At 29.9% G+C, this 20,083-nt stretch overlaps 3 protein-coding genes across 5 annotated transcripts; all 3 read left to right on the top strand.

Annotated features, from left to right (window-relative positions):
- The first annotated feature begins 64 nt into the window (after positions 1 to 64).
- LOC125869032 (chalcone isomerase-like protein 2) lies at positions 65 to 3,489 on the top strand. 2 transcript variants are annotated; one of them, XM_049549589.1, is made up of 5 exons: positions 65 to 82; positions 1,128 to 1,207; positions 1,803 to 1,958; positions 2,884 to 3,110; positions 3,199 to 3,489. In XM_049549589.1, the coding sequence occupies exons 1-5, from the start codon at positions 75 to 77 to the stop codon at positions 3,358 to 3,360; spliced, it is 633 nt and encodes a 210-aa protein (XP_049405546.1). In that variant the 5' UTR covers positions 65 to 74; the 3' UTR covers positions 3,361 to 3,489. The 2 variants fall into 2 exon arrangements, with proteins under 2 accessions (XP_049405546.1, XP_049405545.1); XM_049549588.1 differs by lacking the exon at positions 65 to 82 and adding an exon at positions 888 to 993 and having other exon boundaries at positions 1,121 to 1,207.
- A 3,813-nt stretch (positions 3,490 to 7,302) lies between these two features.
- On the top strand, positions 7,303 to 10,372 carry LOC125867608 (expansin-A8-like). The gene is made up of 3 exons (XM_049548161.1): positions 7,303 to 7,456; positions 8,537 to 8,855; positions 9,731 to 10,372. The coding sequence occupies exons 1-3, from the start codon at positions 7,303 to 7,305 to the stop codon at positions 10,032 to 10,034; spliced, it is 777 nt and encodes a 258-aa protein (XP_049404118.1). The 3' UTR covers positions 10,035 to 10,372.
- Positions 10,373 to 10,879: 507 nt separating this feature from the next.
- Positions 10,880 to 17,095, top strand: LOC125869154 (uncharacterized). 2 transcript variants are annotated; one of them, XM_049549715.1, is made up of 8 exons: positions 10,880 to 11,265; positions 13,239 to 13,287; positions 13,367 to 13,469; positions 13,567 to 13,662; positions 13,750 to 13,824; positions 14,552 to 14,621; positions 16,041 to 16,106; positions 16,826 to 17,095. In XM_049549715.1, exons 1-8 carry the CDS (start codon positions 10,939 to 10,941, stop codon positions 16,895 to 16,897), a joined length of 858 nt encoding a protein of 285 aa, XP_049405672.1. In that variant the 5' UTR covers positions 10,880 to 10,938; the 3' UTR covers positions 16,898 to 17,095. The 2 variants fall into 2 exon arrangements, with proteins under 2 accessions (XP_049405672.1, XP_049405673.1); XM_049549716.1 differs by lacking the exon at positions 16,041 to 16,106 and having other exon boundaries at positions 11,139 to 11,265.
- Positions 17,096 to 20,083: the final 2,988 nt, after the last annotated feature.

Genomic DNA, 20,083 nt, shown 5'->3' with positions numbered 1-20,083 from the left:
AGTTTGATTTCAAATTAATTGTTATGAATAATTCAATTTTTCAGTTTTGAACATATAACTAAATAAAGTTCAAGATGGTAAAATCATGGCATAACATATAACAATACCGACAATGACAACAATGATTTTTTTTTTTTTTTTAAAAAAAGAGTCATCTTGAAATTAACAAAGTCAAACATATATGGCTTATAGGCGAAAGGAGAAAGCATCATGTCTAAGTTAATACCAATAGAAAAAAAAAATACTTTTAACTGATTCTGTTTGAGCCTCAAATGAACTTGAATTTAGTACTTAGTATTGAATATATGGTTTTTTTTTTGTTATTTTTCACTTGGAGCACGCATTGAAGCTTCAGTTAAATCCGAATTGCGCATGTAGGCCCATTCAAGAGTTCCTAACAAAATTTTCTTCATAATCAGAGTTGAATTCGAGATCTCTAGATAAGAATGAAATCGTTTTATCACTACACCACAACCCACGTTAATAACCTATGATTAATGTCTAGTAAGTAGAGTATATCTGCCTTATTAATTAGATTAGGCATATAGATAATGCGTTTATGTCTAAATGATAGAAAAGAAAAAAAATAGATTCGGTGTGACAGAATGATAAGTACTTTTTTTTATTTTTAATTAAAAAATTTCGTATTTAAATTCTAAGCCGTCCGTATATCATGTTCATATTTATTATTCTTATCCCACCAACAAAACGACGTATTTTTTTTACAAAATTGACACCTTACTTTCCAAATACTCGTGTCAAGCCTACCTTTTTTAAAGAAAAAAATGTCTACTCATACCTAACAGCTCCCAATTGCTGGAAGGTAGATTGAGTGGTAGCTAAAAATTCTACAATTAATTTTATTTTCATTTATATATATAATATAAATTTATATATATTCCACATAAACTTAAACAAACAACAAACTTACTTTCAATCATTTTTTTTAAGTCCACTTTCAAACTCTCTAAGTTTTCTCAATCAAGTTCAAGAGTAAGCTAATTTTTTTTTCTTGAATTTTTATTTTATTTCTTTTGTATTTATTTTAATTGCTTATTTTTTAAATGTAAAAAGAGATTCTTGATTAATTTCTTATCCAAAATGTTTTTTTTTTGTGTAGTGGTAAAGAATGAAGTGATGGTGGATGAAATTCCTTTTCCTTCTCAATTCATGGTGAATAATAAGCCTTTACCTTTGATGGGCCATGGTAAAAAAAAAAAACTTTTTACCACTTCTTCTTGATTTTTATCTCTTCATATCTATATGCTGGGTTATAGTAAAATAAATATCGGTGTATAGAGACGTATTTAGAATTTTAACTTTATGTGTTTTGAATCTAATAAAAACAATTTATTAAATATTGGAAATATTATTCTAGTAAGACAGATTTAAAATTAGAAGTTTATGATTTTTTCGATAGTTTCAAGTTACTATACGAATTACGATAATAGTTTGGTTCACGTTCAAATATACATGTATTCGCTATATTGGATGATAATTCATAAATATTAAGCAAATTTCTTAAAATAAATATAAAAGTTTAGGCTGTTTAGCCAAAGTTACTGAATTTTATCCTAGTTGATGAATGATTAAAATATCATATAATTTTTTTAAAATTTTTTTCCCTTTGGGGTGGTTAGTTGAAGATGATTCTATAAAACCCAAAATTATCTAGAGGATCTATCTTTATGTAAATATTACTAAATTTTCAACATATTAAATTTTTGAAAAGTCAATTCGGATTTAATTTATGTATGCTGACAATAACAAAACGTTTAACTCCAAATTGTTTTTTTTTCCAGGAATAACAGACATAGAGATACATTTTCTCCAAATTAAATTCACAGCAATTGGAGTTTACTTGGATCCAGAAATTGTGACTCATTTGCAACAATGGAAGGGAAAAACAGGGGAAGAACTAACTGAAAATGATGAATTCTTTGAGGCTATTGTTAATGGTAACTAAAATCTTCACTAATGACTACCTACACCGCTCTGACTTTCCAAAAATTGTCATATTCATGTCAGATCTTCTAAATATGCATTACTTTCAAAGGATCTGACACGAATCATCAATACTTTTGAAGAGTCTGAACAACATAGATGATTAGGCATTCTTGTTTCTATAAAGTTGTTTACTTCAAATGTAGATAATAGTCCAAAACACGTTTTTGCCAGCTTTCTATCTGAACTATATGTTGGGTTATGAAGGTGAATAGGGCGTCATGTGGAAGCTTACAATTGCAAATCATATGGTAGATAAATCAGATGACAAATAAAGTTATACTAAAACATAATATTATTAATATGGTATGACCAATCGGCCTACATATGAAAAACTAATAAAAAGAAAATATTAAAACTGTTGAGGGAAAATCTCCCCATAAACTAAACTCTTTATTGACTACATTGTGGATGTTCTTGTTATTTTTGTGTTAGAAGTAACAAACCTATATTTATAGAGTTCTAAAACCTTTTCTTACTAGAAAATGACTAGCTACTCCAAAACCTTTTCCTAAAAGAAAAGAATAAACCAAATATGAAAGAATATTATATTTTCCTTTCAGAAAAAATTAAAGCATTTATGGTAATACTTTGACTTTACTTTTAGGAAAAAATAAACTTCAAATAAGGTAAGAAAATCGGAACAAAACCCTAACACTATAAAGTGTACACTTTTCATACATGAATTATCACTAACTATTTATCAAAACATACTTCAACTATCAGTTGTTTTCTTTTCATACCTGAACGATGGTGATGTTTCATGTTGAAAAAGTGAACAACTGATAGTTCTGATAGAAAACTCAGACAAACGTGATACTTCAGTTTTTTCTTAAGAAAAGAGACTATTCATCTAGCTTCAATGTTATACATTTGCAGCTCCAGTTGACAAGTTCTTGAGAATAGTAGTGATTAAAGAGATCAAAGGTTCACAGTATGGTGTGCAGCTAGAGAGTGCCATACGCGATCGCTTAGCAGAAGTCGATAAATATGAAGAAGATGAGGAAGAAGCACTCGAAAAAATCGTTGAATTTTTCCAGTCTAAGTATTTCAAGAAAGATTCAGTAATAACATATTATTTCCCAGCTACCTCTGGGAGTGCAAAGGTAGGTACTAACACTTCTTTTCGCGAAAGATTTTGAAGTTATGATCATCGAGTCATTTTCTGATGTTTGGTTACGATGTTTTGAACAGATATCGTGCACGATAGAAGGTAAGGAAGACTTGGAAATTGAAGTTGAAAATGCAAATGTTGTAGAGATGATGAAGAAATGGTACTTAGGTGGAGCTAGGGGAGTGTCACCTACAACTATTTCATCTTTGGCTAACAACATTTGTGTTGAATTGTCTAAATAAAAGACATAATGTTTGTGTTTGTTGTTTTGATTTTTGTTGTTTTGGTCATGTTGGCTATTGTATTTGGCCTATGGAGATCTTTTGTTTCAAAATTTGTGTTTGAAATTAATAAATTAGAAGTTCATTTTAGCTTGTTTGCAATATCTTTTATCGTGTTTTCCTTTTTAGTCTCTAGAAATTGTTTAAGGCAAGGGGGTGTGTGTGTGTTGGTAATAACTTGGTATTCTTAGGGCTAGTTTAGACATGATTTCAAATCATGTTTTGAAAACAGTTTTCGGAAACAACTTTTCTATCTCCATGAGGTAGTGGTAATGTTCGCATATATTCTACCCTCTCCAAACTTCACTTGTGAGATTTTACTCGGTATGTTGTTGTTGTTGTTTTGAAATCGGTGATTTGAATTTGAAATTTTGTTTGAACATACAATTTGAATTTCTTCAGTTGTATTTTTTTCTAAAAAACATAAAACCTTACAAGTTGTGAAAACTATCAGAATTTTCTCAATTCTAATACTTATCTTATCAAATGAGTAAACTGTGGTTCATAAACAAGATACTGAAATATTCTAAGACGCTGCATTGATTAGTCGCATATCTCCATGTTCCTTTTATAAATAAACGGTTTGCGATTACAAATTTTCAAATGCACATCACTTTATAAAAGATTGTCAACAATAGTTTTAACTAGTTGTACTTTAATATAATCTTTTTAAATGGTACATACAACCTCTTCATCCATGCATGTGCCTTTTTTTTCTTTTTCTTTTTTTACCTAATTTAAATGTTGAGTCTTCTTTTACTAAATATAAATTTATGAATCAAATTTTACATTTAAAAAAAAAATAAATTACAATTTGAAATTTCAAATCCTACTTTTTGAAGGATTTAGTATTTGAAATTATCATCTCAAATCACTTCTCTAAATATTATTTTTATCTTAATTTCAAATCGCATGCCCAAACACCTACTAAATTTGTCCATTTTAAGTTGCAATTAGGACATTTTTTAAAGAATTGTTTGATAGGACATGTGGCATAATTTCACAATCATAAATCTTGACATAAGATTTGTGAAGCCAAACAAATCACATTATTAGGTATTATGGGCACACACATGAAGCATTGATAAATCATAAATATATTTTAATTATGTGATCTTATACAAAATAATTATATACCATGTGTGAGGGATATTTGAGAGATATGTATATATGATCATATATGCCAACTAAAATTAATAATTAATATGATATCAAATATAAAGATCTTGCATGTGTACAGAACATTTGAAAGATGCATAGTATCTAAAATTAATTAAAGAAAAAAAACTTTGACAAGTTTTTGCACATAAATCTCAGTTTCTTTAGGTAAAAACGACAAAGTTGAAATTATATATGTCAGGAGAAAATAATATTTTGCAGTGTAATTAACACGATAAAGTTTTTGAATTTAAGTTAATACTTAAATAGTATATTAATATAGTAAAAATGTTATAATCGAGAGGCTATGAATAGATTAGACCATTCACTCGAATGAGTAATAATACTCGTAATGATTAACTTTATAAAGATTCTATTGAATTTCAATCATTCATAAAACTGGTAAGCATAATTTCCAAACTTAAGAAGTCAACTGAATGAGTACTAATACTCATAATGATTAACTTTATAAAGATTATATTGAATTCCAACCGCTCATAGAACTAGTCAACATAATTTCCAGTTGATCAAGAAGTTGGGAACGTTCCCTCGGCCTCTGACTTGCCTCTAGTTACTGAAAGTGAATTCATTTTCAATTATCATATATATAATTCCAAAATCAAAACAATTCAAATGATCGCCGTGATAATTATTTTTAGTCGAAAGGAATTTTTTTCTTCTACTCTTACCCTCTCCTCCTGTCGTATATCCGCTCAACTCTTATATTTAAATCTTTTCATTTATTGGACATGAATGAACCCGAACAGACTTTCGGCCCTATGGGTAACCAATTAAAAATATTTACACTACCTGCTCTTTGAACTCGAGAGGAACGCCATGTTCTCTAAAACCTAAAATAGATACTCTTAAAAAAATACAATGTTTAATTTAAACATATAATCATGATTAGTGGATAATTAATTGGTATTTTTTTTTCTAATTAATTAATAAAAAGTTAGATATGAGTCATATGATTAGCAGTATTATTGGATCTGATTCCTTCCTACCTAACTAGCATAATTTTATCAAATGAAACAGAGAAATTATTATTTATACAAAAGGAATATAATATATGAAATTGCCATGAATAATTTTCACCTTATTCTGGAATTTTTTCCAATATAGAATTATTATAATTTTTTAAAATTTGAAAAACTACAAAATACTATTTTCACTAATTTTTATTTTAAATCACTAATAAAAATTCAAATACACTTTAAATTTGTATTCATATAATTATGTTCAAATATAATTTTGATTCTTAAATATTATTTTCAGCTTAAAAATATATTAATTTTTTTAAATTTCACAATTTTTATATCGAAACGTCCATTAAATATTTGAGAAATGCATGTGCTTTTAGGATCTTATATAATTAATATACATCAACTGGTGGTTCAATTAGAACAACTGTGCGCATGTGCATGTTTGATCGTCGTTTTATGACCATGTAAAATGTATTTTATATATAAATATTAGTAAATGATTAATAAAATTTAAATAATAAAAGGGGAAGAATCAATTAAATAAAGTAATAATAAAAGTTAAAAGACAAAAAAAATTGGTTAATTCTAGTGGTGTTCTCATTTAGAAAATTGTGCTATATTTATATGAGTTTAGGTTTTAAGTATTGATCGACGGTATAAAAAATAGAGTAAATTTTAGGTTTAGCAAACATAAAAAATTATATTAGCGCTCTATAGTTATAGTTTTGCTATTTGCGTTCGATAGCAAACATATATAGTTTGCTATGGGGCATCTCATTGTATAAATTGCAGGCAGACAACTCATTTGTATAAAAAGCGCATCGATTGTATATGTATATCAGTTGAATAATTGTATATATGTAACTATTATGTATATGAATCAATGATTGTGTTTGTATATCTGCATAAAATTTGAATTTGTATACAATTGAATCGAATTAAAACATTTGTATATCAAATCTCTCTTTCTCTCGCTTTATACAACACAAATTATACATTGTGCTTTATATAATTTGTGTTTGTATAAAGCGAGAAAGAGAGAAAGACAAAAGAGAATTGGACAGAGAAAGATTTGTATCGTATAATTATAAGTGTATAAGACGAAAGAGATATGTATTTGTGTTTGTATATACAATTTTATCTCTCTTTATACAAACACAAACACAATTTATACATTTGTGTTTGTATGAAGTGAGGGAGGCGAGGGAGAGTAGCGAGCGAGATCACGGAAGTGGCGAGCGAGATTTTTGGAGAGAGAGACGAATGACAAGGTGTTTGCTACGGATTAGAATTAAATGAAACTGTGGTTATAACATTTATTTTGAATCAATAATTTGCTAGCTATTTTATACTCACAATTTTCCCTAAAAAGTATTTGCACATTAATCAAATTATTTAAAAGTTCATTACATATAATTTAATTTGATGGTATTAGCTTATAACTTCTAAACGGTTAAATTACACTAATAATATATTAAAAAATTACTAATTCCTTTATCTTAAAATATTTGTCATAATTCGTTTGACTTTCAAATTAATCAAATTAGTTTTCGAGAAATGAAAAGTATCATATATTTTAAGACGGGAAAATATATATTATCAGTGTATATAACTTAAATTGTGCGCTTAGCTTCTCCATACCCCTCAACTATATATATTTATTAGCTAGCTGCTGCCACTTAATTAATTAGTACTACTCTCTAATCCTTTCTATATCATTAACTTAATTACTTTGAGAACTTGTTCATTATCAATAATAATGGCTGCTTATTATCCTCTTTCAACATTTTCCATTTTTTCTCTTCTTGTCATCTTCATAAGCTTGTGCTTCAATGAGAGTTTTGGTGATAATGGAGGCTGGCAAAGTGCTCATGCTACTCTTTATGGAGGGGGTGATGCATCTGGTACAATGGGTATGTCTTTTTTTCTTTTTTACTTTTTTCACGCGATGTTCGGTATCTGCATTGGAGTCTAACTATATATTTCAAATTTGCGCCGCATAAAGCTCCATTCATGGGCAAACACTCTATACCAAGAATTTTTACATATTCAGAGTTTGAACTCAAAACCTTTGATTAATGGAGGAGCAATCCATCCACACCACAACCTTTGCTTTAAACATTAATTGTCTTATTTTATGATGGATTATAATTTTTAGTCCTTCAACGAAATGCTTAGTTTCCCTAATTAATTACTACATCAACGAATTTTTTGTCTCAATTTATGTGATATTTTTTTTTTTGTCAATTTCAACAAAAAAAATGACACAATTTTATGTTTAGTAATGCTGGATTATACATATTTTCATTCTTTCTTAAAGCTTTTGCTAAGTCAAATAACATCACATAAATTGAAACGGATGATGAAGTATTTATTATGCAACAAAGATTGTGAGTGGAGCGGTAAATACACCTCATGTTTGAATCCTTAAAATGGAATCACTTTTGATAGGAAGTGGTATACCTCCAAAGTAGATCTTTTTTTTTAAATCTCTCAACCAAACTAATTAGACGAGAGGGGTTGCTCGGATGGTAAGCACCCCTCACTTCCAACCCGAAGGTTGCGAGTTCGAGTCACCAAGGGAGCAAAAGGGTGGGAGCTCCTAGGGAGGGTAAAAAAAAAAAGTACTCCTAATTACTAATTTGCAACAACATTATCGTAGAATGGTAATTACTTCTCCATTTCTAATTAAAGATATTGCATTCAAGTTTTAAAAATAGAGTCGTCTTTGATAAGAAGCGTGTTTTACTTATCAAGTGAGATTTCCCAATCCGAATCAGGGTCAAGTCGGACCTAAAGTATGCCGATGATCTATCAGAATTAGTCTCCCTACCTCTCAAAAAATAGAAATAACTTCTGCATACACTCCACTAGCCTCCTCCGATCCTACTTATGGAAACACTGAATATGTTATTGTTATGGTGGAGAACTAGTGACTCAATACTCTATAACGTCTTTGTAAATAGTACTAATGATTCAAAAAAAATATGCAGGGGGTGCTTGTGGTTATGGTAATTTAAACAGCCAAGGTTATGGTACAAACACTGCAGCATTAAGTACATCCTTATTCAACAATGGATTGACATGTGGTGCTTGCTACCAACTCAAATGCAACAATAATGATGCCAAATTGTGTCTTCCAGGAACAACAATTACTGTCACAGCAACAAATTTTTGTCCACCAAATCCCTCATTACCTAACAACAATGGTGGTTGGTGCAATCCTCCTTTGCAACATTTTGATTTGGCACAACCTGCCTTCTTGAAAATTGCACAATATAAGGCTGGTATTGTCCCAATATCTTTCCAAAGGTAAACTTTGTTTTCCGACATAGTTTGCATTTGACGGTATTTGACTGAGCACGATTTAACTTGAATATATCGAAAGTAATATCAGTTATGTTATTAAACTTACGGAAAAATGTTTAAAATGTGTTTAAACTATGTGAAACTAAATAAAAATGTCCTCAGTTAGTCGTTTGGTCTAAGAATATCTATATAATAACTTAATTGATGAAAATGTGTTTTTTTCCCTAATAAATATCTTATTTGTTTTCTTTTTAAAACATATTTTAGTCTGAATAATAATGTAAACTTTCATATCAAGGGAATTCCAACAAATCGTACGAGTAATGGTAAAATAAAATTAACAAGATTAAATAGTTATGGAATACAAAAATGTTATATTCTTGTTGAGATATAAACTATATATGATAGAGAAAATAACGCCATCCTATGATGAAAATTGAAGTGACAACTATTTCTCCATTCTTATGTTTTGAATAAAAATCCTAAGAATATCATTTTGGGTAGGAACTAGGAAACGCTTCTCTAATGCTTAGCATTCTGGCACGACTTTGAATTAGTTGAATTTTCAAAAGGCATCAAACACCAAATGAAAAATCAAAAGAATATCGTATAGAATAAGAAACACTCCCTCAATGCTTAGCATTCTGGAGCGACTTTGAATTTATTAAATCTCAAGAGTATCAAACAACAGATGAAAAACCAAAAAAATATCGCATATAGAATGGGAGAGAAGTAATACAAATGAAAGACACTTCTTGTTCAAGATAGTACATATAAATATCACTAACTCGAACTTGATTGAATTCATATACTATACAAGATGTATATGTTATAAGTAATTTCAATTTATTGATATGTGAATTTTTTTTTTTTCATAGGGTACCTTGCATGAAGAAGGGAGGAATAAGGTTTACAATAAATGGCCACTCTTATTATAACTTAGTTTTAGTGACTAATGTTGGTGGTGCTGGTGATGTTCATTCAGTTTCCATTAAAGGTTCTAAAAATGGATGGCAATTAATGTCAAGAAATTGGGGCCAAAATTGGCAAAGCAATGCATATCTCAATGGACAAAGTCTTTCATTTCAAGTGACAACAAGTGATGGAAGAACTATCACAAGCAACAATGCTGCCCCATCTAATTGGCAATTTGGACAAACTTTTGAAGGGGCTCAATTTTAGTTTTTCATCGTCGAAATATCGTCTACTGATCATTTTTCAGTCTCATGTAGTTTTAAATTTTACAGGTGAAACTTCATGGTAATATTATAAATCTAAAGTTTTACCTGTAGAATTCAAAACTTACGTGATCATTGTTATTTTCATTATTAGAAAAAAGTGGTTATTTGTGAATTTTATCCTATTTCACCACTTAAAAAAAGGCCATGAGAAAAAGAGAAGGCATAAAGTATAATACATACTAATAGTGTACAAAATTGTATTGCTCCTATTATAAATAAATACCAATAGTGAGTGTGGTTTAGTAACCTAAAAAATTAGAGAAATAATCTATTGTACTTCTACTAGATTACAAGTTGCATTTTAAAAAATTGTTTTGTATCGACTCTCTATGTGATTTACAAATTGTATACGTAAATTATTAATTTCGTCTTTAAATTATTGACAGTCTTAAAAATATCTTTTATTTCACCAGTTAAATTTAGATACACCTCTGATCTGCCACATGACATAACAAGTGATCTTAATCTCTTGTAGAAACATGAAATTCTTAATAAAAAGTCGAGAGAAATATTAAAATCTCCCTAAATTTGATGAAAGTTTAAAGGCATATTTCACTCATGTTGCATGAATGAGAGTGTATTTAAGTTCAGTTAATCAAGTAAATAGATGTTTTTAAGGCTGTTAATACTAGGAAAATGAGATTAATAATTCGCGGCAAGTTCATTTTACGTAAAAGAGAAAGCTCAGAGCTTGTGTTAGAACTACAAATACAAATATATCATTGCAATGCTTGTGATGAGATTGTTCAATTTCACATAGTTTAACGATATTTCGGATACGTATTTTTCTTCAAATATTTTCACACTATCGACTCCAAAGTCAAAAGTGACAATCAAGTAGACAAATGAGGCCTCCTTCTGCAACTTATCACAAACTCTGTTCAACGCTCTTACGATATCTTCCTTCCCTTAATACCCCTCGAAACTTCCAAAGCTCACACTTTCAGTCCTCCAAAAACTTCTACACACTGAACCCTACTACTGCCATTCACACTTTCATCAGGCCCATTTCCGTCATTTCTATTAGTCCTCCGCAGTTGATCGCCGGCGTTTCAACCATGGCCAGCGGCGAAGAAAATTCAGTTACGTTTCACTTAACTCCGTCGAGCTTGTTGAAGATTCAGAAAGGTGATATTACTCGCTGGTCCATAGATGGATCCTCTGACGCTATTGTAAGTATTATGTATCTCTGCCTTTATAAATGCGTTTGAATTTTAGCTGAATCATTTCTAATTGGAATTTTTCAATGTGTATTACGGTATGTTGCTGCACTTGTTTTGTATTTTGCTATTTTGCTGTCCTATTTTCTCACAGTTCTGCTGCGGATACTGTTATGAACCCATGTGTACTGTCTGATTCAAAACCAAATGAGTATCTTATTGATATTCAACCAAAGTGCAAACTGAGGTGGCTTTTGTTTGATAAACTGGTGGATTTAGTTTTTCAAAATTTTGTTTGTTTGTTTGTAGAGTTTTATTCTAAAAAATGAACTTCCTTTGTTTCAAGTTATGTGAATGAAATGCTTTTGAAACTTGCAGTCTTAAACATTACATAACATTTATGTGGCTACAAGACTATTGAATCTTGTCGTCTTAGATATATCATAACCAGAGGTGGAGCCAGGATTTTTAGTTTTTGGGTTCTGGAATACAATTTTTCTTGCTTATTGGGTTTTGAATAGATTATTTATTCATATTAAATGAGCTTTTAATGCAAATGAAGGATTTGAACCTAAGCTACTGGGTTCTTCAGAACCTGTAACCACAGTGCTGGCTCCGACCTTGTTCATAACATTTGTGTAATTATAAAAGCTTGTCAGTGTATTTAATATGGGAATTAAACTATTGAAAGCTTGTTAGAGATGGATTCTTTCATACCGATAGGAAAACTCTCTAAGGAGTAACATTTCAACTGTTCAAATAAAATCTTGGTGGAAGTAGTCTCCCTGACTAAATTATAACCCTTGAGAACAATGGTGATCTCTAGGATGGGTGTTGTTGTTATAAGGCCAACAGTAAAAAGGAGGCAGTGGGTTTGTTAGGTTGTTAGCTCATATCATTAGGGATCAGTTACTACCACCTACTGAAGCTTTAGCTTATAAATCTGTTTGTCAAAATATATCCTATGTACATTTTGTATGGCTGTGATGAGGAACTATGCTTTTCCTCTTTCTACCTCTGTCTTTTTCTCATTTGACTGTAAGTTCTCGCCAATATTTCTTGATCTTGATAACCTAGAGCAGAATAAATACAGAGAATTCATATAGTCAATTCAACAAATTTGGGTTTGAGTGATTAATTAGACACTGGACTGGCTCTATGTTAAAAAAACAAGACTGAATTTCTAACAGCTTTGAATCTTTTGTTGGATTCAGTTTTATAATTTAAATGTCGAAGCTGGAATGGTCTCACTTGTTCTGGTACCAGCTGTCATTTTGAGGCATCAAGAAGATGCATAACAAACATTTGCAAGAAAAAGGAAAGTGTCTGCTCATGTACAAAAGCTAGGCTACAACTAAGGAGCAAACACGATCCAAAGGAGTTCACAGCTAGATATGGGGCTCCAATTGAGCGTCACCAGCGGTCATCATTGTATTTCTACGTGCCATGTGCTTGTGTCTGGCTTTGAAATGAAATCAAATGCTGCTACGTTGCCCAAGAACCTTTTTGCTCTTGAAATGAGAATTTTGCTTTGAAGTATACAATATGTTACGATGTTTAAGTCTTCAACCACATTCTTATATGTTTTGTTTCTTAGAGAAATTTAATCATTCATTGAGGAAAAGTTGAAGATCAGATAATGAAACAAAGCTGGTTGGTTATTTCAACAGCTTACCTAACTGAATAATAATAACTTTAACTTTGTACTCAGCTTGACTTCAGATTTACTTGTTTGTAAATTTCAGAAGTACTTTGGATTCATTTGTGAACTATAAACAACGTCAAGCACAATAAAAGAGGAACGCAGAACCCCTATGTATTTTCAAGAAATAAAATGTCCAACAGACCTTCTCTATTAAGGCTGATAATATTTTCAGTTCTGTTATGATCCTTCTTTGGGGTGTATGATATATTTGATTCTGTCTATCCTTCTTGATATTGTGGTGTTTGATTGTGGCCTTCATATTTGCACCATTTTTATACAGGTCAACCCTGCGAATGAGAGAATGTTGGGTGGTGGTGGTGCTGATGGAGGTAATTCTCTAATTTACTGCTGAAGTTCTGCTTATTTCCATGATCTATGTAGTCTAATTACAATTTTGCCCATTTCTAGCCATACATCGAGCTGCTGGTCCAGAATTACGAGATGCATGCTATAAAGTACGAGAGGTGCATCCTGGAGTTCGCTGCCCAACAGGAGAAGCAAGGATTACCCCGTATGTGCTCAGTCTTTGACTTCAATAATGCATTAGAACGATATGTTTTTGTAGTATGTTGTCACTAAACTTACATTGTGGTGGGAAAATATTGCAGAGGTTTCAGATTGCCAGCTTCTCATGTAATCCACACTGTTGGACCAGTATATGATACTAACCCAAATCCTAAAGCCTCTTTGACAAATGCATATAGGTTTGTGAATGATTGTTTAATATTACTCGTAAGTTGGTTTTGTTGTCATACCTTATTTGATTCTCTTTTCTGTCAATTATACTGCAGAAATAGCCTGCGTGTGGCAAAAGAGAACAACATTCAGTATATTGCTTTTCCTGCCATATCATGTGGGGTCTTTGGGTGAGTTCACATGGATTAGCCATGCATTTCATGTTTCTAGGAACTTGAGCTTATTAAGCTATGCTTTTGATGGCTACTTCTCCAAGCTAAATAATCCACCAGCTATTGAGGATGAAATAAGAATATGTTGGGGCTACTACAGAATAAGTTTGTTGCGTTATCTGACATTTAAGTACCTAGATAATGCTTGTCTAATTTTTCTTTTTATGTTCTGTAGGGGACTGACTAAAGTGAAAACTGTTGCTATAGCGAACTTACATTAAAAAATGAATTCAACTGTTATGTTATTATCACAGCTTACAAATTCTGTCTTCTGAATCTTTCTTTTTTCATTTCTCCACTTAAAATCAGCCAACCCTTATTTTTCTTGGCACAAATTGTCATAAAAATTGCAGTTTCAATTCTGTTTTCCTTTTGTTTCATTGTACGTCATGCACTAATAAATTTCTATATCCTGGTGATTTACGTCGACTGTTGAATGAGAAAATTCGTTTAATAGTCCTCAGTTTGAGCATATCAAAGAACTAACCTTTTTAATAGGACTATGTTACAGCTTTCTTAGGCTACCGGACTTCCATTTCATGAGTACTACCTGTGCTAACTTGTTTGCATGTTAGTCAGCTAGGAAATAAGATTTGCAGTATGATCACCTTTTAGGAGCAATATAAAATCTTACCTGCTATGGACGGTTGCCCCTGCTTAATCTTCATTTTTTTGTACTTACCAGATATCCTTATGATGAAGCTGCCACTGTCGCTATATCTACTGTCAAAGAATTTGGCAGTGACCTCAAAGAGGTATTATTATTATCTGCTTATGATTTTGGTTGCTCAGAACTTGATTGCAATATAGGTCACATAATCGTTGACTATAAAATACTTCATAGTGTTCTTATCTTATGTTGGTGAAATTGTCTGCCTGAAGCAGAAATATTGATAATGGTAGATGTGGCTCCACAGTTGCTGAAAGTATGTTGGCATCTTGTTTCTAGTTCTCTTTTATTTTTCCTTTTTGCTGATAAATATAGATAGAAAATTACTTGCATCTAGATAGTACCCAAGAAAGTGATGTATATAATGAATTGTTAAGGCTCAAGCTCTTCATGGAACAGCCAAAGCATCTTCACTGCCATACAGTATTCTTACAGAAAAATATAAAGAAGTGTGAGAAAACACTCCTAATATTTTGGAGTTAATTTGTCCATGATTCATCACTCTGAATCTCTTTTATTTTCTATACAAAGTACAAAAGGCGCATGGGGATAACACTCTCTTTTAGCCCATACATGAAATTTTTTCTAGTTCTGGAATGAAGATGACTATATTTGCCCAATCTATTTTGTATCCAAACAATGAGAACAGAAAAAACCAACAATAAGCCACTACCTTGAAATGCTACCTGAAATAAACCTGTGGTTTTTGCCAACGAAAAACTGGCTAGTGAAAAAGCCCCCCTTGGTGTCTATTGGCATGTTTCTCTGGAGGATTGAAGTTGTTAAAATTCATGGAATCCTATTCTGTATGCTATTTACTGCATAATGCTCTGATTAAGATGAACAATTTAATAACTAATTGAAGCATAATGTTCATAGTGTTACCATTTAAATGTCATGTGGTATGAGTTGTCTCCGGCAACTTCAACGCTATTATTTCCCTTGTACTAGACTTGACAACTAGCAATATAAAAGAGCCTTATCTAGTTTTTTTTTTTTGAAACAGAGCCATATCTAATTGTTGAAACACTGCAATTGCTTGAATAACTACTCTGGTCGTTCTTTCTTAGTACTAATACTTTGATCATGACATCTCTTCAAAAAAATTGTCTGAAATCACCTGATACCATTTTTAGATGAACTAGCTGAGGGACTTCTTGAGTTTCACTGGTAGGTGAAACGAATTCTTGGTGGGTTGGATATTAAGAGTATCTCTTAGTTTGAAGTCAAGATGTTTTCATTAGGAGATCTCCTTTATACTTTTTCTTCTTTTCATTTCTGGCACACATTTTTGTTGTTGTTGAGAAAGGTAACAATGTCATATATCATCACAATGGTTGTGCATAAACCATAGTATTACATTTCAATAGAAACAAAATATTCTCCTTGCTCTTCTTTTAAGGATTCTATGATATTTTATGAGAGATTCAGCATCATCTAGGAGGTGATCTTTGCACCAAAAAATAAAATAAAGACCGACAGTTCATCTTGACTTTCTCGACAGAGTTGTGGGTTCCTTCAAAGCATCTTGTGTTTCTCTCCTTCCACACAATCCACCATACTCAAGCAGGTATTATTTGCCACCATTTCTTCTGTCTAGCAGTACGTACAGTGTCATTCCAGCATGCCAACTGCTCTCTATTCTTTGGCATAGCCCACCTGATTTGTTTAAATGTTAGTTGCCAATTCTGGCTGGTAACTCTTTTTCTTATGACCAAGAATCCGTTTGGAGTCAACCCCTTGGACCAACTGTAGCCTATAAAACTGGGGCATGATGGGCGCGCCCCTTTATCCTTCTCCTAAATACCAAAGCTAATTCGCTTGGCGAAGGGCTCAAACCGTGACATAAGACATAAGTTTCTGAACCTTTCCCAATTGAGCTAACCCCTCGGTGTTGGAAGAGATGATTTAGAACACAGCTGCAACCCTATTCCTCAATAAATTTTATAGTGTTAAGCATGCTTCTTAGCTACTAGCCAAGAAAAACATGCCATCTTGTAAGGTATTTTGACTTGCCATATTTCCTTCCAGTGTCATTTGAACCCACTGTGACTGAGTATTGCATTCTAATGTGATACGTCTCCCACCTGCAAATGATTTTTAATGCTATTCAAATTTAAACTGATAAGCTCGTTTCGTACTTTTCTTTAAATGTAACGGTGTTATTAAAACCATATTTATTCTAAAATAGAATGTATATCTTTGCTTTGAGCATCAGTACATTTTTCTTTGGCTGTTAGGCTGAGTGCTGACTACAATTGTGTCCTCTTACATTTGTCATAATTGCAGGTACACTTTGTGCTGTTTTCAGATGAAATTTATGATGCATGGGTGACAGCAGCGAATGAACAGTTGAATTAATTACGAGTATCTGGAAGATGAAGGTTGCGGCGATGGACATCGGTGAAGTATAACGACATACTCAGATATTCAAATGTCAAAATATATGATTCTGCTGAATAAATATTGGAAAAATCAAGCCACACATCTATTTAAGAATTAATATAACATTTTAATTACAAGTATTAATAAATTATTTTTAATTTATAAGTTAATTAATTACATTTTATTTACTATTATTCTTTTTATAATTATATTATTATAATTAATAGGTGAGAATCAATGGTAATTATCTATTACACATTTTTAATATTTAAATCAAACATATTCTATTTTATAACATTTGGAATGATAAGTTTATGAATAGTAAGAGTCCATTTACGATTAAAAGTCTAATGTATTTTCAAATTTAAATACTTTTGATTTTCTTTCCTTAAGTATTATTATTATTTAATATTTAAATTTAATGTATTTTATTTTATTTTTATAATATTCAAAAATGATAAATTTATGAAATAGTAAGAGTTTATTAAGAATTCTTTTACTTATAAGTTTCTATTTTTAAGCTAACTTCTTTTATTTAAATTTGAATTCAAACATCATATCAATTTTTTTAAATGTGGATCTTTTTATTATTCTTCCTTATCCTTGATTTTAAATACTATAATATCTTTTTATAAGCTATATATTTAAATTGATAGAAATATTTAAAAGATTTCCACCCCCAAACAACGTTATCTCTTAATCCTCATTTTTCTTATTTTACTATTATTTTCTGTACTACTATTATTACTTAATAACTCTTGATAAATTTTATTTTTTTCTAATATTAAATTTAAATATGTTGTTCACTATATATATATATATATATATATATCTTTATTTACATTTATTTATTTCCTACGTTTTACTTTCTCTTCCTTCTTTATCTTCATTTTTTTTCCTTTCTTTAGATTGCTATTTTTTATTTCATACCGTTAATAAATAATTTGAATTGTATGAATTCTTGTATGAGTAATGATTTGTATGAATAATGATTTAAATTATATGTTTTCTATTTTTCAAAATTATATATCTGCTAAATTGTATGAATTTGGTATGAATTATGATTTTAAAAATAAATTGACCTACTCTATGGTTTTGGTTTAAAAAATAAATGAACCTATTGTATGATTTTACTATGAATTTTGATTTTGTATTAATCATTGTAAAAGATGGTTCATGCCGATTTTATATCATTTATATATCGATTGTTTTGGTATGAATTTTGTTTTGAATTAATCATTGTAAAAAAATGGTTCATACCGATTATATCAATTATATAGACCCATTTGAATCCACAATTCATACAAAATATAATAAAACAATATATAGTCATTATTTTGCAACCATGGTTCATACAAAAATTATCACTTGAATATCATGTATTTATATTTAAGTTTCATACCAACCTAATACAAATATCATACAAATCATCTCACTTTTAATACATATTATAAACACAATAGTCACCAATTATTCATACCAATATCATGCCAAATAGAATACCAAATTAATTCCAACATATAAATATTTATTATAATTTCTTATTTAAACAGTATACCAAATTCACACTATATTCAAATCAGAATTCATACCATAAAACATTATAGAATAAAGTATACACATTTCATACACTTTTTTTGTGGCACACATTTCATAAATATATCCCTATAACATTATTACTATTTCATACAATGTCATTTATCAAGAAAACAATGCACTCAAATCATTCAAATATAATTCCAAAATCGCACACACTCATTGTATAAACAATATACAAATTTCAAATAAATTTAATGTATTTTTTTTTTTAACCAGATACCTTAAATTAAAAAAATTCATACTAAATTTATTCCAGTATACAAAAAATTTATACTAACATTTATTCAAGTTTCACAAAAATTATTATGTAATATGAAGAAACGAATGTTCATACAAAGAAAACATCACAATTCAAATCTATTATACACAAGCAAAATCAGAAAATTTCATTTTCAGTTTCATTGTTCTTATTTTTAAAAAAAATGTTTCAGTAGTATAAAAATACAAATAATAAATCGCAATGAATACTAACCATAATGATTCCATCTACCACCATGTTTTATTAATATCGATAAGAAGCCATCCATTACAACAAAATGAAGATTATTGAACCAAAACTATTTGGAACTAGTGATGAATGATGCCAATTATAGAAAAAAAATCGAGGAGAGAGAAAAGTTTGAACAAAAGAAGAAAATTTGATTTTTGAATTACTTTTAAAGTAAAAAAAAGAAAACAAATATTCCTATTTTGTTTTGAATCTCCTAAATTTATGGCAATTAGTAATTATCATTGATGTATTCAAATTAATTACTACAACTATTTCCATTTTTTACTTTTCATTATTTTTAAAAAATATTTTTTATTATTATTTAATTTTTTTTTTAATAAACTGTTATAACCTGAAATTTTTTATAGTTGAGACTTGAAAGTTTTATTATACTGTCATAACTTGAAATTATTAGTCTTATATATGTCATTTATAAAATTTTCACATAAATATTTAGTATGTAATTGATACTTTACTACCNATCTAATCACACAAATTGGTTTTGTTCAGTGACATAAAATACACCATCATATACAATATTAATAGGTTTAGATTGCAGACTAAAATCCATTCATGATTTATTACACATACCTGACGTGTCCCATCGTTCGTTGTGTTGAATTAGAATCGAAACACTATTGGTATTCATAATTGTACAATCTTTTCAAAATAGGGAGGTAGAGAGTTTTGTTTTGATTAAAAAACCTTTTTTTTTTTTTAATTTGAGAGAATTGTGTAACCAATTTGAGTAAATCATGGAATGTAAAAGATTGGGAGAAAATTAGGGAGGTTGAGAATATCGTGGCTCATTAATACCACGATTTCTGTTTTTTTTTAAATTTATTTTTTAATTAATATTATTTCCTATTTTTGAAAAAAAATTATTGCTATGTTGGTGAAAATTAAAACTATTGTTATGTAGTGATAATTAATGTACTATATTTGTATAGTTCAGTTTTTAGCCCTTAATAATCGCACTTGTGAAATTTGTGCATATAAAGTTACACTTCCATTCATTTTTTTACCCTTTACAAGTAAATTAAAGTAATAATAACTAAAATATAGTTGGATAG

This window comes from Solanum stenotomum, chromosome 6 (genome assembly GCF_019186545.1).
Source record: "Solanum stenotomum isolate F172 chromosome 6, ASM1918654v1, whole genome shotgun sequence".
Taxonomy (NCBI): domain Eukaryota; kingdom Viridiplantae; phylum Streptophyta; class Magnoliopsida; order Solanales; family Solanaceae; genus Solanum; species Solanum stenotomum.
This window is presented reverse-complemented; position numbering and strand designations above follow the sequence as displayed.

Bases quoted from the DNA above. Each gene is read 5' to 3' on its own strand.
- LOC125869032 (XM_049549589.1), top strand. The intron at 1,208-1,802 runs GTAAAAAAAAAA...TTTTTTTTCCAG, and splicing joins TTTACCTTTGATGGGCCATG to GAATAACAGACATAGAGATA. The intron at 3,111-3,198 runs GTAGGTACTAAC...TGTTTTGAACAG, and splicing joins CTACCTCTGGGAGTGCAAAG to ATATCGTGCACGATAGAAGG.
- LOC125867608 (XM_049548161.1), top strand. From the start codon at position 7,303: ATGGCTGCTTATTATCCTCTTTCAACATTTTCCATTTTTTCTCTTCTT. The intron at 7,457-8,536 runs GTATGTCTTTTT...AAAAATATGCAG, and splicing joins TGATGCATCTGGTACAATGG to GGGGTGCTTGTGGTTATGGT. The intron at 8,856-9,730 runs GTAAACTTTGTT...TTTTTTTCATAG, and splicing joins GTCCCAATATCTTTCCAAAG to GGTACCTTGCATGAAGAAGG.
- LOC125869154 (XM_049549715.1), top strand. From the start codon at position 10,939: ATGAGGCCTCCTTCTGCAACTTATCACAAACTCTGTTCAACGCTCTTA. The intron at 13,825-14,551 runs GTGAGTTCACAT...TGTACTTACCAG, and splicing joins ATATCATGTGGGGTCTTTGG to ATATCCTTATGATGAAGCTG. The intron at 16,107-16,825 runs GTATTATTTGCC...TCATAATTGCAG, and splicing joins AATCCACCATACTCAAGCAG to GTACACTTTGTGCTGTTTTC.